The following is a 27313-nucleotide window of genomic DNA, read 5'->3' on the forward strand; positions in this document are numbered from 1 at the left end:
TATAGCAATTGACACTTTTTGCAGATATTGATAGTGCTTGATGACATCTTGGAGTATAAATAGACATAGTTTGCTCATTATCAGTCAGACTTTCCAAATGCCTCCTAAAGTGTTTCTCCTAGAGGTAGTATTTCCCCTCAATATTTAAAGCAACAGAGAATAATAAATAAAACAATAGTGTATTTTTTGCAGTGCCTTGTAGTTGGTAAACTTTTATGTAAATTAATCTTTTCGAACCACATAACAATCCTATAAAGTTGTGAGGTCAGGAATTATCTTCATTTTATAGATGAGGAAATTAAGCCTCCTTAGTAATTCAAGATTTGATCCCAGAATTTTATCCATATCTTCTTCGAGTCATTGAATCTTTCCTTTCTTAGGTTAAAAGTGCTGAATTTCCCAGAAGTGTATTAAATTTAATTGAAAGCCTCATAGAAGGACAGTTTTTTAAAGAAGCGATTGAAGAACTTTCCTCTTTGCAAGCACATTATATCCCTCCTGTATGCCTTCTTCATGCTCTTCTAGAGAACATTCTACAAGTAAGAGCAGTCTTTCAAAGAACGTTAAAATATGGACTTTTTAAATTTTTTGTATGTTTACAGTTTTTCTCTTTTTAGTACTTTCCCCCTCATTTTAATAGGAAATGCATACCTATTCATTACCATTTCTTTTCTGTCTTATTTACCAGGTACCACTATAAGTGCTTTTAACTTATTATTTTCTCAGAATTTCCATGATAATCTCTTGGGAAAAATTTATCTTTTTTTTCCCCATGGCAGTGAAGTATACAACATGAAAATTAGACTACGATGATCTAGAATGCTATTTGGTAAATTAGTCCTTTAGAACATTGATAATAATCATTTTTATTTATAGTGTAGATAGATAACATACTCTTTAAACTGTGAAAACCAATAGGAACAGTTAGCTTTTCAAACGTAGTTTGCTAATCATATTCTTTATCAAGATGCCAATTTGAAGAAATAACAGGTTTAAGTTATGTCAGACTAATGTTGGTAATAAAAATGTAGCATGAAAAGTTTCTTACCTTTAGTTCTTTCAAATGTCATTTGGGAACTTAATTTCACTATAATGAAAAGTGAAATGGACATTTCATATAAGTTAGTCCCAAAAGTTAGGAGTATCTAATGTGTGAATAAGTACTTATAGTGTGCCTCTTTCTGTTGTTATTTTTAATTAGCTAAATATGATACTTCTATCTTATCTTTTTTGTCAAAACACATATATTTGACAAGAAAGTTAAGCTGGGATCATTATAATTTTAGACTGAATTCGCTGGTAAAACTACTTTTAGCTATAATGTTTTTTTTTTGTTTATTTTTAAATAATAGGATAACATAGATACGTTTTCTGGTCGATACTTTCATATATTGTCAGCTCTTCTTCACCTACATCCTCCTTGGAAGTCCTCAGCCATGTCAAGATATTACTTAGAGTTGTTTCAGTGTCCAACTTGTATGAAAGGAACATGGTCTCTAATAGAAGTGCTTATCAGGTAAGGGATTTCACACATGAGGATGCCGAATTTAACCTAGTAGTTGTTATGCTAGATGTTTTTTAGATACTGATGAAAGAAGTCCATGTCTTTTTATCAAAGGCCAAGTCTAATGGGTAATTTCTGTCAATCAGATTATTTAACAAATAAATGTTTAATAAATACATGAAATTGGATTCACAATAAGCCAAATTGCTGTTCATTTCTATTTTTGAACAAAGCATTGAGTTTGCATATTGTGGATATCATCAAACTTTGATCATCAAAAGTATAAAAATTTGTAACTGTTTTTAATATCTATTTTAGTGTGTCTGTTACATTTTTTCAGCTAGAAATTTGAATTTTGAAACTGAACTTAATGTTTTCTAAATATGTCATCTCTTTCATGCCTCTGCATATGCTGTCATCTGCCTAGATGCTTCTTTTGTTTTCCCAATGTTACCTTCTTTGGAAATCCTTCCTATTGCTCCTTTCTCCTCAGCAGAACTGATCATTTCTCCCTTCTCTAATAGCTCTGTGTACCCGATAGCCCTTCCTTGCCTGGAAAGTAATTTCTTTTTATCCAACTATTCAGTTTTAAGCAGTCTATAGTAGGGAGAGAAAGAATACTTGACTAGCCAGGCAAAGGCTAATAAACCTTTTTGGTTATAAATTTGAGGTCATAAAGATTCACCTACCATCTTAGTTGTGATATATTTGAAGTGAACTAATCAGCTAACTAGCATGCATTTATTTATTCTTTCAACAAATGTTTGGGAGTCAGGCACTATGCTGCATTTCAGAGGTAAGATAAAAAAAAGTTCCTGCATTTCGAAGGTGACTGAATGTAAACACAATTCTAACACAACAGTTCTAGCCCAGCATTGGTATAGGATATGGATATATAGTTTATGTAGCGGACATCCTAATTTCCACATCTGTTTCTTCCTTCACTGTCATTGATCTTTATTTAAAAGCATTCATTGTTTCTTATGTAAACTATTGCAATACTTGCTTTATTGATCTTGATTTTACTTTTTTTCCTTTATCTTCCAAAGTACCTTAGTATGCTTTTTCCAAAGTGATCTTGTCATTTTCTAAAGTCCTTCATTAACTCACACTTCACCTATAGAAAACAGTTTAAATTCTTTAGCAAAACATGTAAGACCATTCATGATTTAGCCTCCCTGCATCTCCATTCTCATCTTCATCATTTTCCTACAAGTACCCAGTGACTGAACTATTTTCTTTTCCTATGCCTTTGCTCTTATGTTGCTCTTATGTCTCTGCCTAAATATACCTTCCTTCCGGCCACCCTAAAAATCTCTCCCCAACTCCTACTATTGCTTTAAATGCAATTCGATACCACTTCCTAATTCTTGCCTTTAAGCTACTCACATCAGCCTTTGACTTTCTCAAGAGTAGATAGTTTAAAACATATCTATCTTCGTGCTTAATATAATGTCTGGGGCATAGTAAGTGCTTAACAAATGTTTAGACGAATTAATTGAAGCTCTAGGAAATGGAATTTGGACCTCTAAAAAGTGGATTTTTTTTAAATATCTAGATTTTGTTTCAAAATAATTGGGTTTATTGGTGATTAAAGGGGAAGCACTAGGAAAATGATAGGAATATAGATATTCCTATTAGTTTACTTTTGAATATATTTGAAATGTTTTATGGTATACTTTTTTTTAAAAAGGAAAAAGTTATGGTATCCATCTCTGACAGTTTTCAGATAAACTGAATAACTGGAACAGATTTGAGGGTTAATTGTTTAATAGTTATTAAGGACCTTCCTAACCTGAGAATGTGGTATTCAAAAAGAAGATGGGAAAGGTAGAGATTTGTAGAAAGTAACAAGTATATTGTTAATATAATTGGTAATAAAGTTGGAAGAAAATTGTAAGAGATCTCACTGCCTAGACTCTCTCTCAGCTCTAGAATTCTGAGTTAATCTTATGTTCTCTTTAAAAAAAATGCTGTAGAACCGTGCTGTCCAACCCAGTAGCCACTAATCCGTGTGACTATTTAAATTTCATTACAATTAAATAAAAATTCAAGTCCTCAGTTTGCACAAGTCACATTTCAGTAGAACATACCAGTCATCGCAGAAAGTTCTGTAGGACAAGACTACCGTAAAGATGCAAAGAAAATAAATACCGAACTTTTAAAACTAAAAGATAGCCCTAAATGAACTTCATTTCTCTAAACAGTGAAAAAAATTATCCCAAATAAGAGAATGATTATGGAGAGCATTATAAATTGGTCATCTGAGTCAAAAAGGTTTAATGAAATTCGTTGTTTTATTATTCTTTACTAGTAATATAAAGAGTACAAAGAAAGAATACCAGATGGTTGTTAAACATTATAATCACTGAAAAATAGAGAAGTTAGTTCTATATTATTAAAAATTCAGTATCATGAGATATTTGACATGGTTTAATTTTTAAAGAAAGAAAATAATAAAATTATATTTTGTTGAAGCAAATTTTGTTAAAATTCCAGTAATACTCTAAAAACATACTTTGTCCAAAAATTACTCAATACATTATATTTTTGTTGGGTTCATGTTTTTCAGGTCTTGCCTTTTCAATGAAAGTTTTTGTCACCAAATTTCGGAAAATATTACTGGCTCAAAGATGCTCCACCTGACACTGCTCAAATTTTTTTTTAATTTAATTGAAAGTGAAGTGCGACATCTGAGTCAAAAGTAAGTTTTAATTGCAAAAAAGCACCACCATTTTTCTATATTTATATTTTATGTACCATTTTTCTAATCATTTATATACATAAATTTTTTTAATTACCTAGTTTTCTGGTTTAAAATAGATTTATTTTAAACACATTTCTGAACATAGTCCTTCAGTGGCAGTAAATGTTTACGTACTTTCTATGTTTCTTAGTTCACATTTTTTATTTTTCACTAACTTATGCATTCGGATCAGTAAGAGTATTTTTATTTTTCAAGATTTATGCATTTTTAAATTCTTTAATCATTGAGTGCTTAAGTAAAAAGCTACACTAGATTTTAACACTGAATCTAATATTCATGATAAGTTTGTGTATGTACTACAACTTGAAGTTAGTGTACTGTCTTGTTGGTGATTATATTGAACTCAGGACATTTTTAATACTTTGTCCTTTATGTATCATGACCTTTCTATATTCAGAAATTGCTAGAATTTGTTTTATGACAAGATATGTCTAATAACTATAGTGGCCAATTAGGCATAAAGACATGTTTTTTGTTCATATTTCCATTAGGTTGTATGACTGGTCAGATTCTCAGAGTCTGAAAATAACAGGAAAGGCAATTCTCCTTGAAATCTTCTGGTCAGGAAACGAAACCTCTGGGCTTTTGACCAAACCAGTAAATATGCTTTTGGAGTGGACTTTATATTCTCACAGGGAAAAATGCAAGTCTGATGATGTAAGTAGGATTAATCTACAAATGAATAATAATTGCCTGTGAAAAAAGTACATCTTTGAATTATGCATCTTTTTTCTTTATTCTTTGAATACTTGAGAAAAATTCAAATGAACTCAAATATATCATTGTTTTCTATTTAGTTTATCTGATTTTAAGGTATTCTTCACCATTTCACATTTGGACGTGGTAGCTGGGGACAGTTATTTGATCTTTACTGGTAGGAAATTTATAGTTGCTTATTCTAGATTTTCTACTTTTGTACATTTCTATTCTTAAGGAACCTGTGATTTCATACAATTATTTTGTATACTAATAAAAAGTCCAACTTGTTTTTAAAACCACTTTTCTGAATGTTAGGAGTTAATTTCCTGAACTATTTCTTTGTAAGTAGATTTTGCCTGTTATTAGAAAGTTAACATAGAGTGATTTTAGTGTATTATCTATCTGAAGGGTGTTGGGAAGGTTGAATCAGAAAAATACGTAAAGTGAATAGCAACATACTGTACCTCAATTTGGGTGCAAAGAAGTATTAGTTACCTTTCTGTTTTTCAAAATAATCTGCCTTTGAGTCTTTATTGTCTACTTTTTTTGCGTTACATCATTAATTTCGGCTCATATTTTTAAATTCTTTCCTTTTACTTTCTCTTCTACCCAGATATTCAAATATTTTTCTTTTTAATCTTATAATTGCTAATACATACTCTTAATATAAATGCCTTTTGAGTGCAACTTGAGATCCATTCCACAGGTTTTGATACTTTAACCTAGGCTACTTTTATTATTTTATTTAAAGTGGTTTTTTTTTTTCCAATAAGGAATTCCCCTTTGATCCAAGAAATATTCTAACAGTGTGTTTTAAAACTTCTAAATAGATGGGTTTTATTATTGTTAATGAATTTTTGTTTGTGCTTTCGTAATTTCTTATAGCGAATTTTGGTTAAAGAGTGAACCCTATGTGATTTCTGAAATTAACTGATCTTTTCTTTTTGACTTCTTATAAGATCAGGAGCCAAAATGTGTTTTCTTTGTTGTGTGTGTGGATTTTTTTGTTTTTTGGTTTTTGGTTTTTGGTTTTTTTTACAGTGTTCTCTTTCACTTATTAGCTCAAACTTAATAACTGTTTTAATCAACACTTCTGAGTCTACTTTGTGGATTTGTTCATTTATTTTTATTTTGTTTTTATAACAGATTCTGCTTTGCTTATAATGATTCTATCTTATTATTTATGACTAATAAACCATCATAATTGTCAGGTAATATTTTCTTCAAAAACAGTAAACATAGTAATTAAGGTGGAACCCACTGGTGTCAAACACCATAAAGTCTATTGTATTTTAAGTTTAAGGAAAATTCTTATGTACTTTCTCTTCTAATATTTCCTCTGATCCATTCTTTTCTTTACTTTTTAAGTATCAATTAAATTTATATTAACACCTCTCCTTTGTATCTTCTGTGTTTTTTACCCACTCATCTATATTTTTAATTTTTTTCTACACTTGAAACATTCTTGATAATGTCTTTTCATCCAATTTTTAGTTCACTAGTCACTTTTCAGATGTATCTAATATGTTGTTAAACCATGACAATTGTACTTTGAATTTTTGTATTTTTCTAGTTTTAGACTTTACTTCTAAATTACTATGCCATGTTTTTATGGCTTCTAGTCCTCTACAAAATTTTCAAGCTTTTATTTTGCCTTTGAACATGGAAATAATCGTTATTTTATAGTCTATGTCCAATTAGTCCATATTTGAAATCTTTGTGGATTGTTTCTAATTGTTGTGTTTCTGCTATTTGCTTCTCTTATATCTTTTATAGTCTCTTTCAAGCTAATTATTGTTGACTGTGCCGTAAATTGCATTTGAACAATTATTTGTAAAATAATCTGTGGCAAAGACACAGAATATCTTCTTCCAGAGAGAATTTTTGTTTGCTTCTGCCAGGTTTCTGGGTGTAACTACCAGTCAAGGACTACCCTAATCCAATGTCTAGGTTTGAGGGTTCCTGAATAGTCCAAGTGATATACAGGGCTACAAATACATGTCGTTTGTTTTTAATTCACTCTTACTTTGAGGGCAAAACCCTTCAGGGTCTAAGCGTATTAGTTATGACTTTTATACTCCTTTTTCCCTTAGGCTGCAAAAACCACACCTTTTTATTTATTTATTTATTTATTTATTTTAATCCCAGGTCTCTCTGAGGTCAGCAAAGGGCCCTTAGAGCAAAGTCAGCTGGCCTTGAATCACTTCACTTGGCTTTTACCTTCTCCTAGATCTTGGCCAAGAAAGTCCTCATAACTTTCCAGGAGATGTTTTACATGTCATATTCAACATTTTTAGTTTTTTAGTTTTTGTTTTGTTTTTTTTTTTTTCCTATAATAGCATTAATCTGAATTAGCTAGGCCTCCATTATCAGAAACAGAGACCCTTATTGGTTTTTAAAAATCCTATTTAGGGGGACATCTGAAGCATGCTTAAAAAAATTCCTTTGAGTCCCTTAATTTTTTTAAATTGGCATTTAAAAAGGAGGATTGTTTCTGGGTGTAGTTAGACTTATTTGTGATCAGGTAATCCTATTATGTGGCAATAACCAGTCAAGTAGCCATTTTCTTGTACATGTATCTGAGTTAAAAAGACATTAAATTAAACAAATGTGTATAAATCTAAAATATTCAACAGGAATAGAACTAACTACACTTCATTGCCAGTTGAGTATAATACTTCTAGCTAAAACTGATAACATCCTTATTAATTACCATCTGCCTTTTTTATGTGCTTTTTAGACAATAGAATCATTAAGGATAGAACATATTTCCTCATTTTTGAACATTTCTTTTTTTATCTATATTATTATATAAATGAAATGGCTCATTTAAGCTGAAAACAATAATAAAACTTATGTTTTCACAATTTTAGTGTCACCACAGGACTATCACAGATAAGAATTTACTCAGGAAATACTGATGTAAATAGTAACAGATTTATACATATTTAACTTGAAGATTTTTGTTCAAATTCGTACATTCAACATATTTGTGAAGCAATCTGCAATAAATTGTAGCATCAGTTGTAACATGAAAACTGGTTTTAAACTTTGCAAATTAATATTTTAATGTTCAAATTGCTTAAATTCATATAAACTTTTTGTTGTTGTTGTTGTTACCTTATCTCTTAGAATTCATTTTTGTACTTAATTAAATCTTTTTGGCACTTTCCAATTTCAAGAATTCCATGCATGTTCACAGACATCATTTTCTGTACTGTAAAGCATTTGTTTCTTGATTTGCTGAGTTGAAGCATTCAATTTAAGTCATTAGCTAAACAGAAGTCCTCAGTTTATGCTAATATTGTTTTGTCATAGTGTCAATCAGCAAGTATTGCAGAGTGACACAATGGCAGTGAATTTCATTGTCATTAATCTGAGAAAGCTTTGGGCTTTCCTTGGCAAAGAGCAGAGGTGGGCTGTGTCAAGGTTATGGAAGAGGTACAAATTTTTCTAAGCTTGGTAATTAGTCTTACTTCTCTTTGTGATGTCCTTAAGTGCTATTTAAGGATAACCCTACAATTATAGATAGAAACAGAACCTAGTTTGTATTTAAAGATAAGAAAATTGAAGCTAAAGAATTTAAGTAACTTATTCAAGGTTTCATAGCTTATTAGGGCAAAGCCTTGACTAGAGCACAAATGCCCACTACAACATACTTTCTCTGGTTTCAAATGCCAGTGTTTAAAACAGGAAGAGGCACAATATGTACATTATGTTTGCATCTTTCTGACAGAGGTACTAGAGGAAGAGTTTGTCATCTTTTGCAATGGGGTATTATAGAAAGCCCTGTTTGGTGTTACGGAGCAAAAAGGGGATCTGTCTGCCTGTATGCATCTAAACCAAAGAAGAGATGTGTACAGGTTTTACAGGAAACAGAGTAAGGCTTATTTACAGAGTTGTGAGTCCTGGAAACACAGACAAACTATTGCTCTCAACAACCTGGCTCCTGGGTGGCTCAGGAGTATAGATTATATAGGGAAAAGTCAGTCGTGGGAAATAAGAGAATGGGGTCGTAGGTGCTATTGATTGGACAGTTAGAGGGGGATGAGGTAACTGAGTATTGTGTCTGGTTCTGGAATCAGCCATGGTGCCATCCCATCTTGTCCCGTGGCCTGGTGGGGTTGTTCTGCCTCCATGGGCCTAGGGCTGAAACACGTCTAAAACCAAAATGTTACCCTTAGTCTAAAATCTAACCGAAACTTATTATCCTCATTATTATAGACCTGAGGCTTAGTTTATCTTATGTCCTAATGCTTAATGATTAAAGGAGCAGGCCTACAGAGGTGGAAGGATAAGAGTGGAAAAAAGCAAATGAGTCACAATGCCATTACCTGCGCAGAATCAGCTTGAATCAAAAGAAAAAAAAAACTGTATTAAAGAAATGAAGTGTCTATGTGGTTACCCTGGGAGTCAGAAGGTCACAATTCTAGTTTGTTTTACATTATGTACTGGTCAATTTTTGGAAGATTGCCAAGTTTATAAACTGGAGATTACTTTTACTGACATATAATAGAGAGCTATATTGACTCAAGCACTTGACACCATTGGATAAAGTTATATCATAAGTTTGTTATAAGCTATCCATATATGTCCTGGAAATTTTGTATGATTAACTGTTTTATCATATAGAGGTAAATGTAAATATAGATGGTTGGAGGAAGGAAGAGGGAAAGAAGTAAAAGAAGAGATTTGAGAGAGGGAGTTTGCCAGGGTTCTTAAAAATACCTTTTAGCATTAGTATACTACGTATTTTTAAATAGCTGTTTCGCTTCAATAAGTTTTCAAAATAAATACTGATAGAAATCATATATTTTAATATTTTTCCATCTTAATGTTAGGTTTTCAAACATGAACTAGCTTACTTATTGACTGGAATTCTTGGAGCAGCAATAGATTATTGGATCTTCCTTGGTCTTAAGATGGGTAGAAATGTGATGCGACACATGTCTGATGACTTAGGAAGTTATGTTTCCCTTTCGTGTGATGGTAAGTGTGTCTATGTTATGTTTTTCTTACACCCATTGTGGAAATTAATTTTGAGTTATTTTTAGACACAATCTGTAAACCTTAACATATGTTCATATGAAACTTTCCTTAAAAGTTTATATACACACACACATATAGATAATATAAAGAGGAATGTAAAAATTACCCATAATGAATGCTCCCACACAGATAACCACTTTTTAATATATTTCTTTCTAGTATTTCTAAGCCTTTTTACATATTTGAGCTCATACTATATATGTAATATTGTATTCTTATTTTTCTCTAAATGTTACATGAGTCTACACACACACATCATTTATTCAGAAATATTATTTTGATGATTTTATGAAAATTGAAATTATATTGTACTATAGAAAATAGTACCTGGAAATAAATTATTATATATTTTTAAATTAATGTTTACCTTAATCCTGCAACTAAAACAAAATTAAACTATCTTAAACATTTAACCAGACAAATTTAAAATCAGTTTATTCTCTTTTTATTGGAGAGATTTGCTCTTTTATGTATGGTGTTTTTGAATCTCACGTGGTAAGAATTATTTTCAGTATCATTAATGCTTCTAATTATTCAAGTTGAGTAGAAAACATTCGTGTGTCTCTAATCATATCTGTGCCATATGAACAGTTCCTAGGTTTCTTCCTGTATGAATACTTAACAGTTTTAATAAATGAAATTCATTGAATCAAAATACTTATTATGGTATAAAGTCACTTGCATTAACTTGGGTTATATCACTGGTTAAAATATTTTCCCTTTGTACCTGTTGCATTATAATTTTTCTTTGTACAACATGAAAAACTGCTGTTATTTATTTTTCATTGAGTCTGGTGATCTAACAGATGAGCATGAGTGAAGCAAATAGAAGTAATTTATATGTATAAATTTCTCACTGTTCCTCTTCACCCATTAATCTGCTTTCATTTTAAAATTTCCTTTCAAATAAGTTGGGGAAGCAATATTATTTAAGCAATGTGATGACAAAACTCATTTTTACGTGCTCATCTGATGAAAGCGGTTCTACCTAACTCTTTTGAGTCTCCAAAGTGAGGGAGGCTTCCATAAGACCTTTTTTCATTTCTAAATTTCAAAGCCAGTTTAGGGAACTATGAATCTTTTTCTCTCTTTCTCTCTCCTCCTTCCCTGTTTTCCTTCCTTCTTATAATCCCAAATTCCTAAAATTTCTAAAACTGAATGAGTTTTTCGTGGCCCTCAAATATAAAAGATGGTTTTTATAAATCTAAAAATATTTTACACTGCCAAATAGGTATTCTGTTTTGTTACACATGTGTTTCAGTGCATCTTGGTTTTATATAAAAGAAAAAGTTCATGAATATGCTGTCAATCACTTTAATACTTTGAAAAGAGAATCTGGAATAGGAATCCAGGCTATAACTGGGTTCAGGATTTATTCGATGATACCCTCTGCAAAGAGAGGTCTCTTTTTATACTACCGAAGTTAGATTTTTATCTAAAGCATTTTATCTCCTTTCTTTTTTTCTCTTTCTTTTTCATTGAACTGAGGGGTGATTACTGTTCTTTTTGTGGAATAGCTGTCTTTTGTTGCATGACTTTTTAACATTTCTTAGCTCAAATTCAATCTTCTTTCAGAACCTTTATCATTTCTTTCCCACTATTCCTACTAGGTAGTGGTTTCTCTTTTTTCTTTTCTTTTTTTGTTTTTTCGTTTTAGAAACAGTGGAATTCTGGTATTGTTTGCTAGCATGAGAACTAAACATTCAGCTAAAAAGATTCCTGTTTTCATTCTATAATGAAAATCTCTTTGAGTTTGGGGACTCAGGACAGAATTAGGAATAGCTTTTGAGACTATTGATATAGTTATATGTATTTCTAGTGTGTATTGGATTCTTTTAGGAGAATATATCTTATAGTTTAGCCAAAAGCATGAAATAATGAGCCTTGTATTTACAGGATTCTATTTGTTGTCCGTCAGCTTTAGTGCTTTCTTAACTCAGATTCTGAATTTCCCTTCACTTTAAAGCAAAGAATTGTTATCCACTGTTTTTCTCAGTTTTCACATGACAAGTTTAAACTCAAGAAGTCTGAACCTGTGACTGACTTAAGCTAAAATTAGACTTGAACATTACTATGATAATCCTGTCAACAAACTGATTATTTTGCTCTCTAGGATCTGTTTGGTCATTATTAAACACTCTAAGTGAGATTTGAACTGTATCCCTGTTTGAAAGTGTGTTTAAGCCTTTCCTTACCCTTCTCAAAACACACACACACAATTGGTTCTTTAGGCTTCCATTTAGGCTATAATAAGCAGTTTTAAAATTTCACCATAAATCTCTAAAAATAGTTCAAAGTAATATCTTCCCAAATTTTTGTTGTTAATTTTTATTTTTAACCTTTGTTGAGAGAGAAATCAAGTTAACAGTTTACTCTTAAGAGAGCAGTAGCTTTTCTACAGTTAACATGCAAAATTAAAGCGTTTATTATGGAGTTCGTAGAAGACTACACTTACCCCTACAAGTGAACTAAATGTTCTAATGTCCTTTTTGTCAGTGTTTTGATATTTTGGTGAAGAACTATTTCTTTTTCCCTGAAAATTTTCCCTCCTTTAAAAATAAAATTTCCTTTATTATTCTTCAGCTGAGTTACTATTTTTTGCTTTTCCTGTCATTAGTAAAGATGTTATAATTTGACTATTACATAACTTAACAGCTGAAAATATTGATTTGTCTTTCTCATTTATGGCAAACTGGATGTTTTTGGTTTTTCCTAGTTCAAAAGTATAAAATTCATAATATGAAGCTACTCATATTCAGATCTATTGCATTAATTTTAGTTTAGTAAAATTGTTGTTAGTTGTTAATTGTTTTGTAGAAAATTAAGGCAGAAGATATTTCAGTAGATAAGTAAAATGCTTTCTTCTTTCCATTAGATCTCATGTCCATCAGTCCCACATCAAGCATTCATTATTTCTAAACACTTTGAACAGAAAGTTTTCTTTATCTTTTTCTAAATTTTAAGATCAAGTGATCTGAATTTTCTTTTTTATGCCTAGTTGAAATTCCTGATGTATTGGCTTAAACTAGAGACTGGCAATTTTTTTTTTTTTTTGGTAAAGTACCAGAAATATTTTTAGCTTTACAGGCTCTATAGTCTCTGTCCCAGCTACTGAACTCTGCAGTTGTGAGAAAGCAGCAATACACAATACATAAATGAACATGATATCTGTGTTCCGGTAAAACTCTATTCATAAAAATAGGCAGCAAGACATAGTTTGCCAATCTAACTTATTTCATTGGGAAGAAAACATGTCATCAGAATCTACTATATTTTTCACATCTTTAGATAACTTTAATAAAGCTTCTTTGATTTTGTCAGGCTACGTTGTTATCTTTTCCTGATAGTTTTTCCAAACCTTTTTTTTTTTTTTTTTTTCATTTCTTTTCTAATCCCTCTGCATGCTTAGGACCTCTTCCATAAATTAAATTTTTATGATTATCTCAGTCAAAATGTTTTTATTGCCTTCATTATTCAACAAATCTTTATTGGTCTTCTACCAGTCATTGTGCTGAACACTTCATATGCAGTGGAAGAGGGAAACAAAACATGGTCTATGCTGTTTTGGAGCTTTCTGTGGGAGAGCAGACTGTAATTAAGATGTAAATACATTATTTAAAAATGCTAAGTGCTCCAAACAAGTAAAACTAAGTATTGAAATGGGTGAACTTACTTTATTTGGGTGGTCATGGAAAGCAGAACCTGAAGGATAAGTAGGAGTTTGGCAGAGAATCATGTTCCAGTCAGAACCATTTACGAAAACTCTGAAATAGGAAAGACCCGGGCCTGTTTGAAATCTGGTGGCCTGGCCGATGGCAAGCATCAAGGACAAGAGTGGCCAGAATAAAGCCAAAGAAGAGAAAGCAGAGTTTGCTTAGGAACTTCTAAGCCTTGTTCAGGATTTAGATTAATAAGGGAGTGGCATGATCTGACAAATTTTTTAAAAAGATCATCCTTGCTTGGCTCTTTAGTTATTGCTACCTGCTAGTCTTTCATTCTTTCATTTATCAAATACTAATGTTTATTTTGTGCAAGTTAGTTACCTAGAAGCTATGAGGGCTACAAAAATGACTCTGCCCTTAAAGATCTTTCAGCCCAGGCACGGGCTCAGTTTCTTATGTTCTCTTGTTCATGTGTTATCATTTCCTTTGCATGTATTACCTGGTAATATGTGGATCCATTATATCTTTTATGTCCTATTTCTTTAAACCTATCAAATGCTTTTTCTAATTGAATAATTCCATTTAGAAGTTCCAATGTGAGATAATCTCTTTTGAACCATATAGTCTTGTTATTTCCACTTTCTTTTTGTATCTGCTTAGAGTTGATATGTTAAGAGATTTATTAGTTATAGTAAACTCTGTGATGATATGCTTTTTAAAATGTATATGACTAGAGATTTAATGTTCAAAATCTTTTGTTGACCATCCTTCAGTTTACTGCTTGTACAGTTTCAGATAATACTAACAGCCTAGAAGGTTGTAAGTAGTCAGTTATAATAAAAGGTTATTAGTAACTTCATTCTTATTTTCAATTCTTAAAAATTGTGCCTCTGTTGAGGACATTTTGGAAAGAGTTATTTGAATTCAACAGTCATTTGTTCTTATGGGGCTAGGTGGGATCTACTTGACATCTGACTGGAGCCATTTGCCCATAAGGCAGTCTAGTCTGCCACAAGGCACTAACCTCAGGTCTCTTTAATCAAGGCAGAGTTTCTTTCTTAGCCTGGGCACTGTTTATGTTTTGGGTCTGATAATTCTTTGTTGTGGGGGTCTGTCCTATGAACTGTGAAGTATAGGATGTTTAGTAGTATCTCTGGCCTTCGCCCACTAGATGTCAATAGCACTTCCCTCCAAAGATGTGACAACCAAAAATTACCAGATGCTCCCTGGGTTAACCCCGGCCTCCCTTAGTCCATTGTTCCTCCACACACCCACAACCCCCAATTAAAAATCAAAACAGTCAAATCAAACAGTCAAGGATTGCAAGGACACCAAAGCCCCAGCATTTTGAGAAGGCATCTGAGTAAGACAGGACTTTCATTGGGTGTCTACAGTCTCTTCAGCCTAAAGGAACTTAGCCCCTGATTGGAGAGGTAAAAGTTTTATACTTTATATTGCTATTAAATTTATCATTCTGTCCAATTTTTTAAATTACAGTATGGCTTGCATCATATTTCTATTGGGCAACACCATTTTATTTTATTTAAAAAAATTTTTTTAGAGTTAACATTTAATAGCATATTAGTTTCAGGTATACAGCATAATTGATAATTGTTAGACATATACATAACTTATGAAGAGATCCCCCTCCCATTCAGTCTAATACCCACCTGACACTGTTGACTATATTCCCTATGCTGTACTTACATCCTTGTGACTATTTTGTCACTCCCAATTTGTACTTTTTAATCCTTCACCTTTTTCACCCAACTGGCAACCATCAGTTTGATCTCTATATCTACGAGTTTCTTTCTGTTGTTTGTTCATTTATTTTGTTTTTTTGGATTCCACATATAAGTGAAATCATATGGTATTTGTCTTTCTTGGTCTGCCTTACTTCACTTAGCATAATACCCTCTAGGTTCATCCATGTTGTCACAAATGGTAAGATTTCACTCTTTTTTTAATGGCTAATATTCCATTATATGTATATGTGTATATACATACCACATCTTCTTTATCCAGTCATCTATCTATGGATACTTAGGTTGCTTTCATGTGTTGGTTATTGTAAATAATGCTGCAATGAACACAGAGTTTGTATATCTTTTTGAATTAATGTTTTGGATTTCCTCAGGTAAATACCCAAAAGTGAGATTGCTGGGTCATAGAGTAGTTCTATGTTTAATTTGTTGAAGAACTGCTATACTGTTTTCCATAGTGGCTGCACCAGTTTGCGATCCTACCAACAGTGCATAAGGGTTGCCTTTTCCCTACGTTCTTGCCAACACTTACTACTTTTTGATTTATTGATGATAGCCAATTTGACAGGTGTGAGGTGATATTTCACTGTGATTTTAATTTACATTTCTCTGATGATTAGTGATGTTGAGTATTTTTTTATATGTCTTTTGGCCTTCTGTATATCCTGTTTGGAGAAATGTCTCTTCAGGTCCTCTGCCCTTTTTTAAAACAGATGGTTTGTTGTTGTTTTTTTTTTTTCCTTTGGTGTTAAGTCATATGAGTTCTTTATGCATTTTTGAATATTAACCCCTTATTGGATGTTTCATTGGCGAATACCTTCTCCCATTTGGCGAGTTGTCTTTCTGTTTTGTTGGTTACTTAGATGTAGTCCCATTTGGTTTTTTTTGTTTGTTTGTTTTATTTTTTCATTTGTTTCCCTTGTCCAAGAAGACAGATCCAAAAAAATATTATTGAGAGTATTGTCATAGAGTTTTACAGCCTTTGTTTTCTTTTAGGAGTTTTATGGTTTGGAGTCTTAGACATTTAAGTCTTTAATCTTTTTTGAATTTATTCTTCTTTATGGTGTTAGAAAGTAGTCTAGTTTTATTGTCTTTTCTTTTTTTTTTTTTTTCTTCATGCATTTGTCCAGTTTTCCCAGCACCATTTTTAAAGAGACTGTCTTTACCCCCATTATATTATTGGCTCCTTTGTCATAGATTAATTAATCATATAGGCATGGGCTGATTTGTGAGCTCTCTATTCTGTTTCATTGATCTATGTGTCTGTTTTTATGTCAGTTTTGATTACTATATCCTTATCGTATAGTTTGATATCAGGTAGCATAATACCTCCAAGTTTATACTTCTTTCTCAAGATTGCCTTGGCTATTTGAGATCCTTTGTGGTTCCATATATATTTTAGGATTATTTGTTTTCTGTGAGAAATATCATTGGTATTTTGATGGAGACTGCATCGAATCTGTAAATTGCTTTGAGTAGTATGGATATTTAAATGATGTTAATTTTTCCTATCCTCAAGCATGGGGTAGCCATCCATTTACTTGTATCTTCAGTTTTTTTCCCCAGTGTCATAGTTTTATAAATACAGATCTTTTACTGCCTTGATTAAATTTATTCCTAGGTATGTTTTTTGCTTTTTCATGTGATAGTAAATGGGAGTGTTTTCATAATTTCTCTGTTTGTTATTGGTGTATGAAAATGCAACTGATTTCTGAATATTAATTTTGTGTCCTACTTTACTGAATTTATTTATTAGTTTTAATATTTTTTTAATGGAATCTTTGGGGTTCTCTATAGTATGTCATCCACAAATAAGGGCAGTTTTACCTCTGCCTTTCCAGTTTGGATGCCTTTTCTTTTTTTGTTGTTGTCTGATTGCTGTAGCTAGGACTAATAATACTGTATTGAACAGAAGTGGTGATAGTGGGCATCCTTGTCTTGTTCCATGTGCAGACCCTTTAAGAGAACACCTGAGTCTACAGCAGCTCTCCGTCTTACCTTGGCTCTTGATCCTTAGCAGGGAGCTCCGCAGCTGAAATAACCCTCCTGATTCTTTTCCACACGTGAGTGTGGGATCAGCCTGGTTTATGACTCCATCTTTCCAGTAGTCTCCACATGGCTTCTTCTTTATATCCCAGGAGTTATCTTCAGCTAGTCTTCAGGTGGTTCTCAAGGGTAGTTCTATCATTTATTTGTAATTTTGAGGTTGTGGGAAGAAGCAAGCACACTGTTTACCTAACCCTCCATCTTGACCAGAACCTCAAGTCTGTTTGGCCATTATATCCAATTTTTAAAATATATTTTAACCTATTACGTTTATCATGCTAATTTTATTGACTTTTTCTAATTCTTTATTCTTCCAGTATTTGTTATTAATCTGCCTTATTGTATAATATCATAACATTTTTATCTTTTTGTTTTGCTTAATTCTAGCTCTTTTAGTATCCTATTGTTTTGTCTTTCTTATTCTTTATCATTCCACTGTATTATCCATTCTGTTACTTATGCACAGAGTATTATTAGAGAATTCATAACTTTAGATAGATTAAATGGGAAGTAGTCACTCCAGTCCTTCATCATTTTCAATTCGTTTTATGTTTATGCATTTCCATGTTATTGCAGAAATTGAGGATTTGGGAAAGAAGAGATTTGAGGCTCTTGGTGTTTTTTTGTTTTGTCATTTAAAAGTATATCCCTCCCCCACTTGCTATAGTAGAGTGAGTGTAAACTTCTAAAGAAATCCTTATACATTTTGTGGTCTTACATTTTCCCTTTTCTTTACACTCATCTGCAGTATTAGGATTCTTGAGTATTGTCAGGGTAAGAAGTCTTGTTTATTTCTTCCTATCAGCTTAAGACTAATCACTGCAAATTTAATACACATGTGCCCGTTTAAAAAACAAGTACTGGTTTTTCAAAGGTGCAGCTCTATTATGGGAAGAGATCTTTAATAGTAAGTGGAAAGTATAGTGATAAAATCCCATGTCTGCCTACATATTCATATACCATCAATCTATTCATGTGTATATATATAATTTCAATACTTTTATTTAAAATAATAATAAAAAGTAGTGATTGTTTCAAATGTGAGAACACTGCCATAAAACAATTTCTTTTCAAAGGCAAGGAAAAGAATATTATCTGTTTTTTTTGTGGTTTAAAATTATATGGGTGAATTTTATTGGTGTAGGAATCATTTTCATGAATAAAACCTATAGAGGAAAAGTCTAAAGAAGGAAATTTTATAAGGTGTAGCAGTAACTATTTTTATTTCTCTCGTTTTCTACAGACTTTTCTTTACAGGAATTAGAGATTTTCATTTGTTCCTTTTCCTCCTCCTGGCTTCAAATGTTTGTTGCAGAGGCAGTCTTTAAAAAGTTGTGTTTACGGAGTTCTATCAGTATTTCTTCTGAACCACTCTCTCTTCAGAAAATGGTAAGCACCACTCTATTCTAGTTCTTTTAATTTCTGAGAAGTGAGTTTGTAAATTCAGTTTTAAAGTATTCTTCGTTACTTCTAATAATTAGAGCACATTAATTATAAATCTTTCAAATCTGTATAAAAGCATGTATATTTCTACCTCAAAAAATGGAGTAATTAGTGAATAGAAATTTTAATTACTTAAGAGTAATTAAGGATTGATAACAGAAAAATAGTACAAGAACCTTTGTTTCTTAACCACTCACCACAGTACATAAGATTACTATTTTGGAAAGACCTAGATCCAGAAAAAATTTTACATAGTATTTAATGGTATTTAAAAAGCAAAATTGCAAATGATATTAAACGTTATTCCCTTTTATTCTATATGTACACACATATAAGCTGCATTTGATCCAGAGTTTTCCAGTTTTATCTTGGCTGTCTTTATCATTAATATCTACTATCTCCAGCAGTTTCTTCAACAACTGGAAAATATGCTTGTTAATTGGTCAAATTGAACAAATACTCTTTTTGCAACAATCCTTTAATGACTTTTGCACTTCTTATTCTGTTTATTCTAGCCTTGTTTCTGTTTAAGGCAGGCATTACTGAAGTGGAAGTTGTACATAATGGTACAAAATACCAGTTGTACATAAACCACAAATATTTAAAATATGCAAATGACTTATAACAAGCTGGGCATAAGACTAATCAAAAGAACCTCCCTAAATGAGCATCACAATTGAATTTGAAAAAATTACTTCAAGAAGGCATTTTTCTTCTCATGTACATCATATTGACTTAATGACATGGAACTAGCAGCTTTCTTGATGTTTAAGCATGTTTAAATTAGATAGAGTGGCCACCAAAGTGATAAAACCAAGAAAATATAACCAAATTTAATGGCGATATGAATTAACTTTTTATATAGCTTTCCAAGTCTTTGTAGTTGAGAAAGCATAATAATTTTTTCCAACAGGTATATTCCTATTTGCCAGCTTTGGGTAAAACTGGTGTGCATGGGACTGGAAAGATGCAGATACCAAAGAAAATAGGACAACGACCTTGCCTTGAATCTCAGAGAGCTTTACTAATGCTGAATGGTGCTAAACAGAAACAAGTTGAGGGGCTGCAAGAGTTACCGTAAGTGATACTTATATACCAACTCTGCTTTGTTTGAGTATAGCTTTTTTCTGACATATTTTTTGAACTTTATGGTTATCTGTGATGTTTTCAGAATTATACTAATTAGCAGAAAACTCAGTTTTAGAACTCTAAGTACACATAATCAACATTTTCACTTTCTTTGATTCAAGATACATTGCTTTCTTTCTGTTAAGATGAAGTGCTTTCCAAAAAAAAATTGTTCATTAAATTCTTGTTCCACACACTTTTTGCCCTGTGATTTAAATTACTACTTGCATATAATAAAGATAGATTTCAGAATGCATGGTCATGTGAAATACTCTGAATTCCTATAATAGCTTCCCCGAAATGAGAAACCTCCCTCTAAAAGTATGTTGTATAAAATTCAGAAAACCTAAAATGTTTTTAGGAAGAAAACAATAGGATAAGATATAAAAATAAGAATGAGGAGCCAGGGGCCTGCATTTTGCTTTATTCTCTCTGTCAAATATAGTTTACTTGATCTTTTTCTCTACCTGACATTCCAAATTATAAACTTTTCAGTGGGCAGTTTAGGGTGCAAAGTTAATAAAATGAAATTTTATGAACTGAAATTTGTTTCTGTATAGTTAAAGTAAATACAAAAATAAAAAGCAGTAAAGATTTGAATAAGGGGATTTAAATTAAAAAGGGTTCAGATTTGTCTAAAATACTCATTTAATGTATAATGTCATGTCCTTGTGAAAAACAAACTTCCATTATTTCTTATTTTTCAGAGAACTTAACCTTGCTAAACATTCTTCATCATTAAAAAGACTGAAAAAGAAGTCTGAAGGAGAATTGTCATGTTCCAAAGAGAATTGCCCCTCTTTAGTTACAAAGATGAATTTCCACAAGACTAATTTAAAAGGTATTCCAAGTATCTAAATTAACTTATGCTAGGAACTTTTTCATGATTCTACCCAGTATTTGCAGGTTTTACACATTGGCCTTGAAGAATACTTGAACTTAAATATTGGACTAGGTCCAGGAAGTACCTTCCTGGATAGCATATTATTTTTGAAACTGTCATTTATACAAAGAAAGCGACTGTGATTCCCAGTATAATAGAGTATTCCTTCCCTTCTTTTCTCCCCCTGCCTCTCCAGATACTAAACACAGTGCATAACTCCCATCAAGCTCTTTCCAGATTTACCCGCCTTACTTTTCTATTCCACCTCAACCTGTGCTGCTTAAGATTAGTGTGTCTTTGGATTTGAAAGTATAATTCAATCTTCATCTCTTTCAGTCCTAGACATTTTGTGAACAAAGAATGAGGAGTAGGCTATGTTACATAGCTGTGTTAAGCATATGGACTCTTTTCTTCCAGGCATTGAGCCCAGACTATGAAATGTATTTGGCTTTTGGTTCTAACTATACTGGAACCTAAGTACCTAAAAGATGGAGTAACAAGAATAATGTTGTAATAATTCACTCCAGTACCTCTTCTACTTAGGCTCCTCTTAACTCACAAATATAAGTTACCTTTTGAGAGTCTATACTTGGCCAATGTAAATTGCTGAGTCTTTTGTTTATGAGCTATAGCGTGTTTTTAATACAAAATTATCATTATGATACCAGTGGAAACAGTAACAGTGAAGCTCTTATAACCTTTCTACATGATTTAAGTTCATAATTGCATATCACAAATTCAAAATAACTGCCCATTTGGCTCAAAATGTGAAAAATGTATTAAATGAGAGCTCAGATATTAAATTTACAAAACTGTCTTTTTTCTTTGTTTATTGTATCAGAAACTAAAATGAATATGAATGACTTTAGTCTGAACAGCAGAAGGAACTGGGAGGGAGGAAGAGAATTGAAAAATAGTAGAGGAAAACTTCAAAAGGTTTTCAATGCATGTAAAAGAAATGTTTTGGTAGAAATTAGAGATAATCTGTAAAACAGAACACTGTAAAAATGTGCTTGGTATTTTATAGCAAGAAAGAATTTGATTCTGTGTTTGATTTGTTTTCTAAACAATCACTTTTAAGTTTTTTTTTTAAATTCACCTTACATCAAATTATCACATCTTATTAACTTTGATTATAACAGAGATGGATATAGACAATTTTAGCCAGCAGGCACTAATTGCATACCTCCTAGAAAAAACTTTGCCGTTCTGTTTGTCACCCTTGTTCAGCTTTAAATGGTACTAGGATTTGTGTGTGTGTGTGTGTGTGTGTGTGTGTGTGTGTTTATATTAAGATTCCCCCATTTCTCCTTCTCTGTGCTGCTGTAGCCAAGCCAGACAGCTTATTGAGAAGCAGCAAACCATCTGTTAATGGATTTGAAGTTCTGAATTATACTTGAGTGTGTAGAGGCACTCGTGCTTAGCCAGAAACATTCATTTGAATTAAGCTATAAATGCTGTGTAAAAAAGAGCCATACATTTAACGTAGGTTCATGAATAAATTTAAGAGAGTGCAGTTGCACTCTAAACTTTTATTGCTGCAAAACCCAGTATTTTTGGTGTTCTCTGATCATTTGGGGATTTTATAGCAGGGTTGAAGCTTTAAACCTTGAACTAGGGGGAGACAATGCCTGTGTTAAACCTTTTGCAGTAGAATTTCATTGCTGAATTGCTGATAGAATAGAAGCTCTATGGATTGGTGGGGTTCCCTCCTCCTCTTTTTTTTTTTTTTTTTCCTTAACACAAGAGATGTTTAAAACAGTCAAAAAGAAAACTCAATAAATAATTTTCTGGCATAGGGCCAGATCTCCTAGTTCATGCCCTTTGATTATTTTCTTTAGTTGATATCTTGTCTTCTCTGGAATAATCTATTAATATTTTATGGCAGGAGAAACAGCCCTGCATAGAGCTTGCATAAATAACCAAGTGGAAAAATTGATTCTTCTTCTCTCTTTGCCAGGAATAGACATCAATGTTAAAGGTAAGTTCTAAATATTTGTGGTCTAATCCAATATGTTAATATTTGTATTATTAAATAGTTAAATGTCTGCATTAAGAAAAACCACGTAAGTATATTTACCTAATGTATGTAGAATATTACCAGTAGCAAAACCAAGAAATTCATCATATATTGATTTATAGCTAATAGTGCAGAAACATATTTTAGTATTCATATTTTGATCAGATCCCAACATCAGTTTTTTTTTAAATTGTTTTATTTTTCTTACAGTTATAAATATGATTATGTCCTAGGCATTTTTATCAAAGCATTCTATTTGTATGTGAAGCACCTAGAAAGTCACACTGACAAAGGAAGTAGAATATCAATACTTCACTACCAAAAGTCCTACTTTTGCTGATTTAAAACTTGTCTTGATTTCTAATTTAGACAATGCTGGCTGGACGCCTTTGCATGAAGCCTGTAACTATGGCAACACAGTGTGTGTCCAGGAAATTTTGCAACGTTGTCCAGAGGTAGATCTGCTCACTCAAGTGGACGGGGTGACTCCTTTGCATGATGCACTGTCAAACGGACATGTAGAAATTGGCAAGCTGCTACTCCAGCATGGGGGTGAGTACGTTTATGCTAAATGGGTTTTGATAAATTATCCAGTTTGTTTGATGAATCTCTCAGAGGTAGATAGCATTTTATATATTCAAGATCTATAAGGAGAGATGCCTTTATTTTATATTAATGAAGAAGTAAAGATAAAAAGTCTTTTAGAACATAAACACCTTTCATTTAGAAGAGGAAAATCCTTTTCATAATTTGTATATATTTTTGTGTTATTAAGCCTATTTAGGTTTGTATATATGAGAACGTATTTTGAATTGAGTGTGTTGGTTTTAAATATTAATCTTTTTACTTAAAGAGTAATGTCTTTGTAGAAAAGCCATTTTTGAAAGCTTATTAATAAATGGATATAAATGTTCAGTTGTGATTACTTGGATTTTTCATTCTTGTTTCATTTCCTGTATATAATGCTAACTCAATTAATCTTTTTTTATGAGTCATTTCTTTATAGACTATAAAAAAAGGGTATCCTAGACTGTCTTTTCTTCATTACATTTTGCAGTCAATTAAGTTAAAGTAGAAGGATTTTCAAATGATAACTGTTGTGCAGGGGTTTTGTGATAGGTAACTTGAGCTTAATATTCACCTACTGCTTTTTCTGATTTTTTTCATCTGCTTTTAGAACTCCCCCCTTTTCAGTGACATTCTTCTTACTTTTGAACTGAATAATTTTTACATCAAAATATTAAAAACTGATTTGTGTTTTAAAAGAAAGGAAAACTGATGAGCAGCTTATAATGCAGAAGTAAAGATTTATATAAATTTTCTGGTTTTTGTACCAATTTTAACTTGAAATATAAAATGATTCTCTCCCATAATTAAAGTTGTTTGATTCTGCATGAAAATAAAAGGCATGTTTTCTTTATATGTCTTTGTACTATGTACATATATATTATCTCTAAGAAAGGCTATATAGCATGGTAGTTTAAGATGTTTAGTTATTTATAGTCTTCTCCTGCCCCCTAAAGGCCTTAGTGTGTCTGTTTTACTGATACCATTTCACAATCAATATATTTTTCAGTTTTCCATTTTTTTGGTATTACATGTTTACTGAAACATAATGTTCTAAATGTTTTATTTTTCTATTTAACCATGTAGCTGACTCCAAGCCAATATTTGGCCTTGCTTCAAATGGTGTAAGTGATATAAAAGCCAATATTATATTAAGTCCAACTCTTCAGAAGAGCCTGGCATACCAACCAATGTGAATTTTTCTAGGGTCCTTGGTGAAGATGAGTCTCTTGTCCTAAGAGAGGAAATCTACTTGTACTTGTATTAATAAGGGTCCTTTAGCAATCTTACAGGCTTATCTTTGCCTTAGTTGTATTCTGAGTTTAGACTTATCAAATGGTTTGATATCATCATTATAATAACTATATTAGTTCTTCATTGTGAGTCACTGAATCTTGAGAGCAGTAATTTTAAGAATTTATTTGTTTTTAAAACTTTTGATTACTTTTGGTAACTTGTATCTGTAATTTTGTTGTATTTTTTAACAGGAGTAACTTAGAGCATTTTTTTTGAAATATCAACAAATGAAAAGAAACCTAATATTGATTTAGAATTCTTTTTTTCATAAATCACACATGAATCAGTGGTTGATCTTTTATATTAAATACATTTTTTATCTAGATCACTACATAAGTCTGATTAGACTCATCATTAAGAGTTTTAGCAGCTATAGTCTGTTCTGTCTCTGACAATGTGATATATGTTGTACGGTAGGACCTTCTGATTATGTCTGCTACTACTAAAACCTTTATATTTTTTATAACATTTTTATGGCAAAATGCATAAATTAATATAGGACTCGACTGACATAGTTAGGACTTTGCTATGTGACCATATCATGAGTTATTGTTTTGTTCCTCCATCATCCTTTACTACCTAGAGGATAAACTCTATCTCCATAGTTTCTAAGTAGATGGTTATATGATTTAACTATAGTAGATGGATAAAATCTTGAGTGTGACCCAAGAAAGTTAACATTTTATTTTTTTGTAAATCAGTTACTTGTACTAAAATATGAACACAGGCAAGGGTAAGTGAAAAATGTGTTCTGTGTTCGTGCAAGTTTTTACAGTCTTTGCACAGCTACAGTAGCCCGTCACCAATGGAAAGGGACACTACTTTTTCCTCTTGGTGATATAGGATACCTTTAAGACTCTTATACAGAATTTAAGATGAATATATTTTATTCTTCTGGGAACACTGTAATTCTTATTTCAAGATGACAATTTATGAAGTTTCATAAAAGTTTTTTTCAATCTATAATCATGTTGAACTATAAGGCATGTACTTTTATGCAACTCATTATTAGGCAGTTCACTAGGATTTAAGTTTTTTTAAATGCACTTTTATTAAGCAGTCAGTATGTGTATATATAGCCAATTAATTATGTCGACGAATTAGTACAGAGTATTATTGTAAACGGAGCCCTGGATGTTTTAGGGGAAAAAAAAAAGAGAAAACAGCTGTTAAGCTGCTAAAGTAAAAATGTTTTACTCTTAACATTTTGCGTTCTCTTTTTCACAGGCCCAGTGCTTTTACAGCAGAGGAACTCTAAGGGGGAATTGCCCTTAGATTATGTGTTATCATCTCAAATCAAGGAAGAACTATTTGCTATTACAAAAATAGAAGATACAGTGGAGAACTTTCATGCGCAAGCAGAGAAACAGTTTTACCACCAACAGCTTGAATTCGGCTCATTTTTACTTAGTAGGATGTTGCTGAATTTTTGTTCAATTTTTGATTTATCTTCAGAGTTCCTCTTAGCTTTCAAAGGGTTAACTCATCTAAACGAACTGCTTATGGCTTGTAAGAATTATAAGGAAACCACCAGTGCTCATAGTGACTGGTTATTGGATCTTTATGCTAGAAATATTAAGACATTGCTGAAGCTTCCAAATATTCTTAAGGAACTGCCTGAGAATTTAAAGGTGTCTCCTGGAGTACACACTGAGGCCTTATTGGTGACATTGGAAATGATGTGTCGGTCAGTTGCCGAGTTTTCATGATGATGCCAAAAAATATGAACCTGCTCAACTTGCTTTGTCATTTATAAGGGTTTTATAGCTTATTAACAAATATTGATTTGGTTTATTGACAGAATTTGCAGCCTTGCTAAAAGCACTTAACTTCTGCAAAACTATAATACTGGTTCTTCTTTTTCCAGTATAGAATTTGACTCGAAAGTAAAAAAATAGTTTTGTTTGGTATATATGGCTTTCTTTAATCTTTATGATTACTTTTTGTTCTGAAAGTGATTATTATTTATTTATATCGTATATGTAAAAAATTTTAATTTAAATATTTTTTTCAAATTGAAATGTAATGTCCTCTATTTTAGGTGTTCTAGGTCTTAGAATCATGTCAAGGATATTCATGCAAATGTGCACCTATACACATGAAGCTCCCTGTTTCTTTGTAGGCAGTTGGACTAAACTACTCATTTCAGTTTTGTGTTTCTAAAAATAAACATTTCTAAAATTTACATTAATAATATTCTTTTGGTTTTTAAATGCATTGAATGTGCAGTTTGACAGTATGATCTCTTGATTTATTTTATTTTAGCAGTCCGTGTACAAAGTGTGTTTCTACTCTGTGTAACCAGTATTCTGTAAGTGAAAACATTCCACATAATAAGTTGTATTAAATATTAAGATTACAAATAACAAGTAATAGATTTGAGATTATCTAAAATCTTGATGTACAGTGTGAATTTACAGAGTAGTAATGTTTCAGTTTGCAGTTTTTTTCCTAATAGCAATTTATAGTAAAACTAAAAGGGTGTG

The 27313-nt window shown here is 31.8% G+C and overlaps 1 protein-coding gene across 3 annotated transcripts in view; it reads left to right on the plus strand.

Moving 5' to 3' along the window:
• Window positions 1–27018, plus strand: part of SLF1 (SMC5-SMC6 complex localization factor 1) — a 64221-nt gene extending 37203 nt beyond the window's left edge. For 2 of the 3 annotated variants that reach the window (XM_006913221.3, XM_015590472.2), the window contains 11 exons: window positions 381–539; window positions 1353–1516; window positions 4077–4208; window positions 4763–4928; window positions 9812–9959; window positions 18734–18879; window positions 19847–20010; window positions 20769–20902; window positions 22833–22925; window positions 23334–23516; window positions 26055–27018. In XM_006913221.3, coding sequence (XP_006913283.1) covers window positions 381–539; window positions 1353–1516; window positions 4077–4208; window positions 4763–4928; window positions 9812–9959; window positions 18734–18879; window positions 19847–20010; window positions 20769–20902; window positions 22833–22925; window positions 23334–23516; window positions 26055–26536 — 1971 coding nt within the window. In that variant the 3' untranslated portion in view covers window positions 26537–27018. The remainder of the gene's footprint in view (window positions 1–380; window positions 540–1352; window positions 1517–4076; window positions 4209–4762; window positions 4929–9811; window positions 9960–18733; window positions 18880–19846; window positions 20011–20768; window positions 20903–22832; window positions 22926–23333; window positions 23517–26054) is intronic. The other variant, XM_025047662.1, reaches the window with a different exon arrangement.
• Window positions 27019–27313: the final 295 nt, after the last annotated feature.

The sequence above is a fragment of the Pteropus alecto genome, unplaced genomic scaffold (genome assembly GCF_000325575.1).
Source record: "Pteropus alecto unplaced genomic scaffold, ASM32557v1 scaffold20, whole genome shotgun sequence".
Taxonomy (NCBI): Eukaryota; Metazoa; Chordata; class Mammalia; order Chiroptera; family Pteropodidae; genus Pteropus; species Pteropus alecto.